Source organism: Vombatus ursinus, unplaced genomic scaffold (assembly GCF_900497805.2).
Source record: "Vombatus ursinus unplaced genomic scaffold, bare-nosed wombat genome assembly UNPS02010822.1, whole genome shotgun sequence".
Lineage (NCBI taxonomy): Eukaryota > Metazoa > Chordata > Mammalia > Diprotodontia > Vombatidae > Vombatus > Vombatus ursinus.
In genome coordinates, this window is record NW_020950600.1 from 1,927,439 (window position 1) to 1,937,129 (window position 9,691).

Genomic DNA, 9,691 nt, shown 5'->3' on the forward strand with positions numbered 1-9,691 from the left:
CGTCTGGTACTTTCCTATTGTATCACACACACACACACACACACACACACTCTGAGGCTGGACCTCCCAGATTTTGGGCTCTGAATCCCCTACTCCTTCTCCATCGTGGGCAGCTGCAGGTTCCCATGTGGGTCCAAGGCTGTGTCGGCCTCAACTCTGCCTCCCTGATGTCTGCCCTGTGTTGCCCTGTGTTATGTTTCCGTGACTCTCTGTTCTGGCTCTGAATCTCACCCCTAGGAGGGCTCCCTTCGTATCTCGGAGCGACCAGCCATTCCAGATAGCTCTGGCTAGATTAGATCCTAGGCCCTTCTTAGACTTAACCCTTTGGGATCTGGCTCAGAACTGGTAGTGGGTGGGAGTGTCCTAGAAAAGTGTGGAGAAGGAGATGAGCCCACTAGGGGAACCTAACCCTGTCCACCGTATCCCCACAGGACAATGGAGCCCCTTACCCAGCTCCTGCTTCTGTGCATAGCCCTGATCTCAACAGCGAAGGAAGGTGAGTCTAAAGAGTGGAGAGGACAGAGGCTGGCCTTGGTGGGGGGAGGCAGCAGGACAGCTTCTAGCCAGACTCCCAATCTCAACTGCCATGGTGCTAGGCAAAAGGTTAGCCACTGACCAGTGTGTATATACGTGTAAATATCCAGGGTTGTATATATGCATGAGCAGCCTCAGAGCTCAAGCTTCCAAACACCCGAGTTATCTATGCACCCGGACTCTCCCCAGAGAAGCCAGCCTCCCCCAGGGTGAGAACCCCTTTTAACATCAGGTCACACCAAGCATAACAGGGCCAGGGAGTGAATCTGGGGCAAAAGATAGCCACGTGGGCACGCAGGCAGAAGCAAGGCTCACCATCATGAGTAACAACAGCTCATTTCTAGAACACAATAGTCTGGTGAGGCCACCAGGTCAGGGATTATTAGCCTCGTTTTATTAATGGGGAAACTGAGGCCCAGAGAGGCGAGAGAACTTGTTTAGCTTTCCATAGTGAGTGAGTGATTTGTCAGACCTTGGATTAGGACTCAGGCCTCTTGGCTTTTTTTTTTTCTCTCCACTGAGACAGGAAGGGATAAAGGGTTAGGCCCCCTCCTCCAAACAATAAATGGAGAGTCTGGTGCCCAGAAAGTCCAGTTTCCTGTCTAGAGGGACATAGCCAGTTATAGGCTGGAGCTCTCATCCCTGAAAAAGGATGTCTTTAGCATTCTCTAGTTCATCTCCCTAACTCCAAATCATTGTATCTTTGCAGAAGCTCCGAAGGAAAGAGACCCATTTACATATGGTATGAGTGTGAGTCTGTTTTGGGGTCTGTCCCTAACCCATGTGTTAGCACTCTCTTTCTCTCTCTCTCTCTCTCTCTCTCTCTCTCTTTCTCTCTCCCTCTCTCTCTCTCTCTCCCTCCCTCGCTCCCTCTCTCCTTCTTCTTCTTCTCTCTGTCTCTGTCTCTCTGTCTCTGTCTGTCTCTCTCTCTCCGTCTCTCTCTCCCCGACTCCTCACTCCTCATTCTTTCCCCTTTCTCAGACTACCAGTCCCTGAGGATTGGAGGGCTAGTTTTTGCTGGCATCCTCTTCATCCTCGGCATCCTCATCATCCTCAGTAAGTCTTCCTCAATACCCATGGGACAAGCTGGGGATGGTGGGGACCAGAGTGGGGGAGGTGTATGAAGGAATGATCCCACACACATCGGTGAGGACATTCACCCTGTGTAAACACTCGTTTGGGTATCTGTCATCTCCCAGATAGAATGTAAACTCCTTGAAGGCAGGCACTGCATCACTTTTTTGTCTTTGTATCCCCATTGCCTGGCACATGGTAGGCACTTAATACAAACTGACTGATTGATTGATTGATCCCCACCAGGCCGCAGATGTCGCTGTAAATTCAACCAACAGCAAAGGTAAGTGATGTGCTCTGTACCCTCCCTTTACCACACCATTCCCTCAGCTGTCCCTTTGTCTCTACAAAGTTTTCCATCTTCATCACTCTGTCCACCTTTGGCCTTTTCCATCTATATGTCTAACTTTGTCTGACGTTTTATCTTCTCCTTCCCACCTCTTGATTATTTCTCCTTATTGTCTGTCTGTATCTCTTTGTATTTTTGTCTGTCTCCATCTGTCTCTCACTAGTTTTCATCTGCACTCCATTCTCCACCTTCATTTCTAACTTTCTCTGTTTTTTAATCTCTATCTCTCCACCTTGGGTTGTCTTTGTCTTTCCACCTGTGTCTTTCTCTACCTTTATTTCTGACACCAATTTCATTTCTAACATTCAGTCTCTGACTTTTTTTTTAAATTATGAACTCAACACACATGACATTTTAGTGCAAAGGAAGGAAAAAAACTATACGTGAAACTATGAACTGTGATGTAGTTTTTTTTTTACTTTGTCATCCCATCTCTTTCCATCTCTGCTTCTGACTCCATCTTGATCTCACCTTTTCTCTGTATTTAATCGGATTTTCATCGCTGTCTCTCTACTTCTGATTTTCTCTCTCGGTCCATTTCTGTCTCCCTCCATTTCTCTCTCTAACTTTGATTCTCTCTGTCTCCATTTCTATCTTGCTGCATCTCAAATTCTATTTTCATCTTTATCTCTGATGCATCTTTTAATTTTTCTCCATCCTGGACACACACACACACACACACACACACACACACACACAATCTCTTTCTCTCTCTGTGTTTCTCTCTTTGTCTTCTTTCTTCTCTGCTCTCTGTCTCTGTCTCTCTTCTCTCTCCCTTTTCTGTTCTCTCTGTCTCTTTCTTCTCTCTCCTTTCTGTTCTCTCGTCTCTGCCTCTCTTTTCTCTCTTCTTTCTATTCTCTATCTCTGTTTCTTTCTTCTCTCTCCCTTTTCTGTTCTCTCTGTCTCTGCCTCTCTTTTCTCTCTTCTTTCTGTTCTCTCTGTTTCTTTCTTCTCTCTCCCTTTTCTGTTCTCTCTGTCTCTCTTCTCTCTCCCCTTTCTGTTCCCTCTGTGTCCCTCTTTTCCTCCATTGCTTCCCTAACATGGTTCTTTTTGCCTTTCTCCCACTTCCCAGAACTGGGGAACCCGATGAAGAAGAGGGTACTTTCCGCAGCTCCATCCGCCGTGAGTTTGCTTTTGGAAGCCCTTCCCTGAGGAGCCCCACTTAGAGAAGGGGGTGTGGTCATTCGGGGGAGATCACTGGCTGCCTCAGAACGGTGCAGAGGAAACCCCTTCCCCGGGAAGATGCTTGGCTGGGGGACGAGGGTGGGCAGAGATGAGACCCGGGGAGGGAAATTTCCCAGATGGCCTTCCAGATGACACCCTCCCCCAACTCTGCGTTCCCTCCCCAGGCCTGTCCAGCAGAAGGCGGTAGGAGCCTGAGATGAAGTCAGAGAGACTGACCAGGTAATAAGTCGTTATCGGGGAGAGGAAGGGCAAGAAGTGGGGATGTCAGGGTCCTGCAGCCCAGTGGCTGAGGGTCAATACCCCCTTTGCTCTGCCTACAGGTCCCTCTCCGGATCTAACCCTCCCCTCCCATCCACTCTCCACAGGTTTCCCTGGGTTCCTGCCCGCTCTCCCACTCCCACGGTGCCCCCAGCACCTCCAAACCTGTAATAAAGGCCAGTCTTCTTCCACGCGCCGTCAGTGTCTCTGTCCCACAGTCGGGTCCGGTCGCCTGAGTCCCCGAGAGACTGAAGCTCCCTCTCTCTCCCCACTAGGAGGCGCCCCCGCCCACGGACTCCGCAGACACTCGAGGCGGGGACTTGGGCTTGCATGTGGGAGGGGGAGGGGTCGCCTAGGGGAGGCGGGGGCGGGGAGCCCGGGAAACCCGCCTCCGTCCCCCCCACGGAGCCCCCATTGGCTGCAGTGTCCGCCTCCGCCCTTTCCACCGCCCCCAACCCGGAGGTCTCTCTCGCGTCCCCCCCTTCCAAGTCTGCCCCCCTCCCCCAGTCAGATCTGGGCTCCCTCTGCAGCTGCCGCTTCTGCCTTCCGCGCCCCCGGCCCAGCCATGGTGACCCCCGGGCCCGTCACACAGGGTGAGAAGGAGCGAGGCCCTGCCAAGCCCGCAGTCACAGGGGACCCCAGCCAGGAGAATGGAGGAATGGGGGACCCTGTCAAGGGGAATAAGGGAAGTGGACTCCTGGTCTAGTGGGTATGGGGGAGCAGGGAAGACGACAGGGGACCCCATTATAAGAGAGTGGAAGAAGCAGGAGTCCCATTCTAGTGGGTCTGGGGAGGGATGGAGGGAGGGCACCTGGGGAGGTCTGGACGAGTAGGAGAATGAAAGAGACCCCATTGTGGGGCTAGAGCGGAAGGGGACCCAGTTTGGTCCGAGGAGAGAGGGTTAGGGGGGATTCTGGTCTGAGGGGATGGAGAGAGCGAGGACCCTGGTCTGGTGGGGCTGGAGGGGAGAGAGCCTGGCCTCCAGAGGAAAGACGACGGGCAAAGGGATTCTTATCAGGGGCTGAGAGGGGAGCATGGCGGGGGAGGTGGGTGAAGGGGGAGAGCTTCTGGCAAATGGGGAGATCATCCCTGGGGAGGAAGGGAGGAAAAGGAGGATGTCAGTGGCCCTGAATATCGTAAACTGGATAAATGTTTGCTGAATGAATGAGTGACTGATCTGAGCCGTAGCCATGGCAACTAGATGGTCCAGCCCCTGGGGGAGTGCAGCGGGAAGGTGTTTTCTGTAAGGAGGGCCTGTGATACTGTGGAGGATGTCTAAGTGTGCGCGGGAGTGTGATTACTTATTGGGGTGGGGGTGAGGGAGACATCCAGGGCTATGCAGGTGCACGACCCTGGGAATGGCATCTGTCTCTGTCACTGGCTCCGTTTCCATCAGCGTCTCACGAGGGTTTCTGACCCGTGGGCGGGGGCGGGTGTGAGGGGTGGTGGGTAGGTGAGATGAGATGTTACTGTTGATCATTTCCACCGGCTAAAGGGCCTTGGTTGGACAAATACAACCCTAAGGGGAAGAGAGAGCTGGTGCTTGAGAAAGGCGGAAAGACAGAGGCAGATACAGACTCTGAGCCTAAGAAAAAGACAGAGACTGGGGCGGGGGGCGGGGAAAAGGAGAGTGCATGCGGCGGGGACTGCGTGCCTGCAGGGGCTGTAAGCCGCAGTGACCCCACCCATGGAGGGGAGGGGAGGGACCGGAGCTGAGAGGACCCTCCCCTCTGCTAAGCCCTGGGAGTGGGGGTAGGAGAGCCTTCCTCCGGGGTGTGTCCGTCGCCTCAGGCTCACTCGGGTCACTTGGGGTCGCAGTGTTTGAATACAAACCCTCCCGCAACATTCCACATATTCCCCGCAACCCGCGGCTTTCCCGGACCACGGAGTCCCAAGTTTGCGGCAGCCTCCCAAACCTGGGACGCTCAGATGCTCATGACTGTGGGGTAGGGTGGGGTGGGAAGAGCCCGGGGAGAAAGCTCTCGCACCTCGACCCAGGAGAAGAGAGGGGCGATGAAGAAGGTTATAGCTCCGTGGAAGGTGGAGTTGCATGGGTGCGGGGCGGGGGGGGGGCGGGGCGGAGGGGCGGAAGGGGAGGAGGCCCCGCCCCCCCCGCCCCCACCCCCTGCACACGCACACCAGAGTCTTTTCTCCCCAGCTCCTCCTTGCCCAGACCCTTCTCCCCTACAGAGCCCACCCCCCTCCCAGAAACTCCTCGTGCATCTTCTCCAGACATCTGTCTGGCTGGAACCCAGAGACAGCAATTTCCCGGAGATGCTGGTTTGTTCTGATCGATGACCAAATGGGCCTACAAAGACCTCACACCAAAGGAGCCCAAACCTCATCCCAACCCAACATCATCTGAGGGGAATCTCAGGTCTCAGGAAATCCACGGGGAGGGAGGAAGCCACATGTTCTGTCCTGCAGTCACTGAGAAAGCTCATTTTCAGAGAGGTGAGAGGTGACATGGGGGAAGAGCAAAAGGAAAGGCTTTGCCCGTGCCATCCTCATCCATGTGGAGAATCTGGGGGTTCCAGAGTGAGCTGTCCAAATCTCCTTCCCCATACTCTTCCCTCCTAGACTACCCACTTACCCAAGGTTGGGAACAAAAAAAGGTTAGAGGCTCTGTGGGTTGGGGCAAGACAAAGCAAGGATTCTTGGGCTCTGAGAATGAATGAAGAATGGAGGTGTCTGACCACCTTGCCCCCTCCCCCCCAGGCCCTTCCCCTATCCCTAGCCTCCCCTCCCCCATCCCACTCCTTCCCTTTCAGAATGTCCCAGTTGCTGCAGCAACCCCCTCCTTCCCTAGCTTCTCCTTGGCAACGGGCCTGTGGTAATGCATCCCTTCTCCTTGCTCCACCCCCTAGCGAAGCTCCATCCTGAGGGGCCTCATCCTTCCACCTTTCCTGAGCTTTGGGGAATAATGCAGCTGGGATGGAGATGAAATCTTAGAGAGGAGAAGCCCTCAGTACCAAAAATTGATCCTCAAGATTGTATTCTACACTCGGGAAACTGGGAAAATGAGCTCCTAGAATGGTGTGGAGCCTAGTCTCTTAGAATATGAGAATCCTATGCTCACAGAACCCTAGACTCTAAGAGCTGAATAGGACTTCAGAAAAGTGGCTAGTTCCCCTTCCCAACTCATGGGGAAACCTCTCTCCAGACTGCCCGATCATTGGTGCTAAGCATCCTGAGGAGGAGATCTGAGTCATACTCCTCTCCCATCTGAGCTGGCAGAAGCTCGGGAACCCTCAGACTGAGGGGAGAGGCTAGAGATAAATACACATAAAACACAAGGCAGGAGTCACAGGGAGGGAACTGGGGTGGGGTGGGGAGAATCTGGGGACAAAGCTCCCACAGGGTGGGAGGAAGAAAGTATAGTGGCGAGAGTAGTGGAGATTAGAGTCAAGAAAACCTGGCTTGGAATCCTGCCTTACATCTATGTGTCCCTAGGAGGGGAAAAAAAAGTCTCAGTTTTCCCCATTGGTGAAATGGGGATATCTTTGCAAACCTTAAAGCATTATATGACTGTGAGTTATCTTCGTTACTGGATGAAGGATAAAGGTGGAAGCCAGAAAGACTTCCTAGAGAAAGAGGAGATTTTGAACTGGGTCTAGGGAGATGAAACAGAGGAAATTAGGTAGAAGTGTAAGATGAAACAGGTTTACTGAAATCAACCATGCCTGAAAAAATTTCTATGGCAAATAGTCCATCCACAAGTATTTCTTAAGCACCTGCTACTCGGTAGGAGCTTTGGTGGGTACCAGGACACAAAGACAAAAATGAATCAATCCTTGCCCTCAAGGAACTTGCATTCTGTCAGGGAAGATAACATTATAGATGGACCAACAGACAGACAGACAAATACAAAGATAAATAGATAGATGACAGAGAGATATGGATAGATACATAGATGGATGGATGGATGATAGATGTAGGTAGATAGATAAATAGATGGATAGATAGGTGTAGATAGAGAATCAGACAGATAGATGGATGGATGGATGAATACAGAGACAGGAGATAGAAGAGAGATTGAGAGATGTTGAATAGAAGATATTGGATTGATAAATAGAAGACAGAAATACATGGAAGACAGAGACAGAGCTATGTGCATATACAATGGACCTAATATCGATGCATATATAAGCTCTGTAAAATATATTCAAAATAAATACAAGTTAATTTTAGCAGGAAGTTGCTAGCCACTAGGGGGATGAAACTGAGCTGAATCTTTAAATAAATCAGAGATTCCAAAAGGTGGCGCAGAGGAAGGAGTGCTTTCCTGGGCTGGGGGACTGTCAATGCAAAGTCAGGAGATGGGAAAGGGAGCATTGTATGCGAGAGACAGCAAATAGGCCAGTTTGGCTGGACCACAGAATGAGTGGAGAGGAGTAATGAGGTAGCCAAGTCACCTACTTGGAGCTCTGGACTTGGAGTCAGGAAGACCTAAGCTAAAATCCTGCCTAGACTATTACCAGCTGGGTGACTCTGGGCAAGTCACTTACCCTCTGTCTGCCTCAAATCTAAATGCATAATCTGTAAAATGGAGATCATCATAGCACCTCTCTCCCAGGGTTGTGAGGATCAAATAAGACAGTATCTGTAAAGTACTATAGAAATGCTAGCTAGAAGGGTCCTTAGAGAACATGGAGTCCAGCCTCATTTTACAGGTGAGGAAACTGATGTCTAGATTGGTTAAGTAAATTGCCTAGGTTCCTGTAGTCAGGGGTGGGGAACCTATCGAGGCCACATGTGACCTTGAGGCTGCAGGTTCCCCACTCCTGCCATAGCTGGTAAGTAGCAGAACCAGGATCTATCCTGTAGCGTCAGGGATGATGAGGAGGAGGAGACAGAGAGGCCCTCCCTGGTATTCTTAGGTCTCACTCTCTCTCTTTCTCTCTCTCTTCTCTTTTTTCTCTCTCTCTCCTCAGCCACTTCTCAGGAACCTGACCGTTTCTACTATGGTGAGTTGGGAATATGGTGGGAGGGGGGCTTGAGGGAGTCACAGGTAATGAGGCCCAGCCCTCTCAGTCAGCCAGAAGGAGAAACACCAGGCTTGGCAGATAACCCAAATATCTTTCCAGCCTGCCCCTGGTCTACATCCTGTTGGCTTGGATTTGCCTGGGAGGTTTCCCGCCCCCTGAAGTTATTCTGGGCTCAGACTACTGTTAAAACAAACATAGTGGGGTTTTTTCAAGGCCACATCAGCTAATTTGAAGAGGGCAGCCTAAAGCAGAGAACATCTAGGAGTGGGAAGTGGGGTACCTACTCAGGGAAAGATGGAACAGCTTCATCTCCTTTCTGTGTTAAATTCAAATTCTCAGTTCAGGCCCTACCCCGCCCCCTACTCCCATGAGGTCCCATTTGATAGATGAGGAAACTGAGGCCCACAGAAGTTGGGTGAAAGCATGGTGGAAGCTTGGGGAGGGGGGCTGGTGAAGAGTCTACATACAGGTGGGTCACCGCATGTGCTGTTTCCCTTTTCAGACTATGACTCTGTTCGTATCGTGGGACTTACTCTGGCTACTATCATGTTTGTGCTGGGCATCCTCATTATACTCAGTAAGTGTCTTATCATTACCTGCACAGAACCTACCCTTGAGACCCCTAGGACAAGCCCTCCTTCAGCTCCCAGTCCAGAGCCCCTCCCATAGATCTCTGGCTCCCTTATACAAGCCCTCCTTCCTCAAACCACAGCATCCCCACCCCAGGGGTTATGGGGCAACCATGCTGAGTTTGGGTGGGTCCCTTCCTGACTATTTTCCCTGGCTCCCAACTCTAATCTCAGATGTTCTTCTTTCCATCTTCCCATTTCTCATTCCACAGGCAAGAAAGTGAAGTGTAGGAAGTCAGACTCCAGGTCAGAAGGGTCTTTGGGGGGTTAGGGATGAGGGTGGGCTTCTTCTGTTTCCCCTCAGTCTCTCTATCTGGCTTGTACTCTCCCTCTGTGCCCCTCTGTGTCTACTTCTGTTTTTCTCTCTTTCTGTCTCTCCATCTGCCTCTGTCTCTGTTCCTCTCTGTCTGCTTCTATGTCTTTCTACCCCTGTCGCCTTCCTTATCTGTCTCTGCCTATATGCCATTGTGTCAGGTCTCCCTCTGTCTCTGTGTCTCTTCTGCCCCTGTCAGTCTCCATGTCTCTGTCTCTCTCTCGGTCTCCTTACTGTTTCTTCTCATTCCTTTCTTCCTGCAGTCCGACCATTAAAAACTGTAAGTTTCAATTCTCATCATTAGGAAGTGTATGTGTGTGTGTGTGTGTGTGTGTGTGTGTGTGTGTGTGTGTGTGTGTGT

The 9,691-nt window shown here is 51.4% G+C and overlaps 2 protein-coding genes across 4 annotated transcripts in view; both read left to right on the forward strand.

Moving 5' to 3' along the window:
• Positions 1-3,591, forward strand: part of LOC114038254 (phospholemman-like) — a 4,761-nt gene extending 1,170 nt beyond the window's left edge. Inside the window, exons 2-8 of one of the 2 annotated variants that reach the window (XM_027855487.1) lie at positions 432-496; positions 1,244-1,276; positions 1,516-1,590; positions 1,855-1,891; positions 3,030-3,079; positions 3,307-3,361; positions 3,463-3,591. In XM_027855487.1, the coding sequence (XP_027711288.1) occupies positions 436-496; positions 1,244-1,276; positions 1,516-1,590; positions 1,855-1,891; positions 3,030-3,079; positions 3,307-3,329 (279 nt within the window). In that variant the 5' untranslated portion in view covers positions 432-435 and the 3' untranslated portion in view covers positions 3,330-3,361; positions 3,463-3,591. The remainder of the gene's footprint in view (positions 1-431; positions 497-1,243; positions 1,277-1,515; positions 1,591-1,854; positions 1,892-3,029; positions 3,080-3,306; positions 3,362-3,462) is intronic. The other variant, XM_027855486.1, reaches the window with a different exon arrangement.
• A 2,075-nt stretch (positions 3,592-5,666) lies between these two features.
• The window catches only part of FXYD7 (FXYD domain containing ion transport regulator 7), a 5,081-nt gene continuing 1,056 nt past the window's right edge, over positions 5,667-9,691 (forward strand). Inside the window, exons 1-5 of one of the 2 annotated variants that reach the window (XM_027855483.1) lie at positions 5,667-5,854; positions 8,335-8,367; positions 8,891-8,965; positions 9,230-9,263; positions 9,594-9,610. In XM_027855483.1, the coding sequence (XP_027711284.1) occupies positions 5,695-5,854; positions 8,335-8,367; positions 8,891-8,965; positions 9,230-9,263; positions 9,594-9,610 (319 nt within the window). In that variant the 5' untranslated portion in view covers positions 5,667-5,694. The remainder of the gene's footprint in view (positions 5,855-8,334; positions 8,368-8,890; positions 8,966-9,229; positions 9,264-9,593; positions 9,611-9,691) is intronic. The other variant, XM_027855484.1, reaches the window with a different exon arrangement.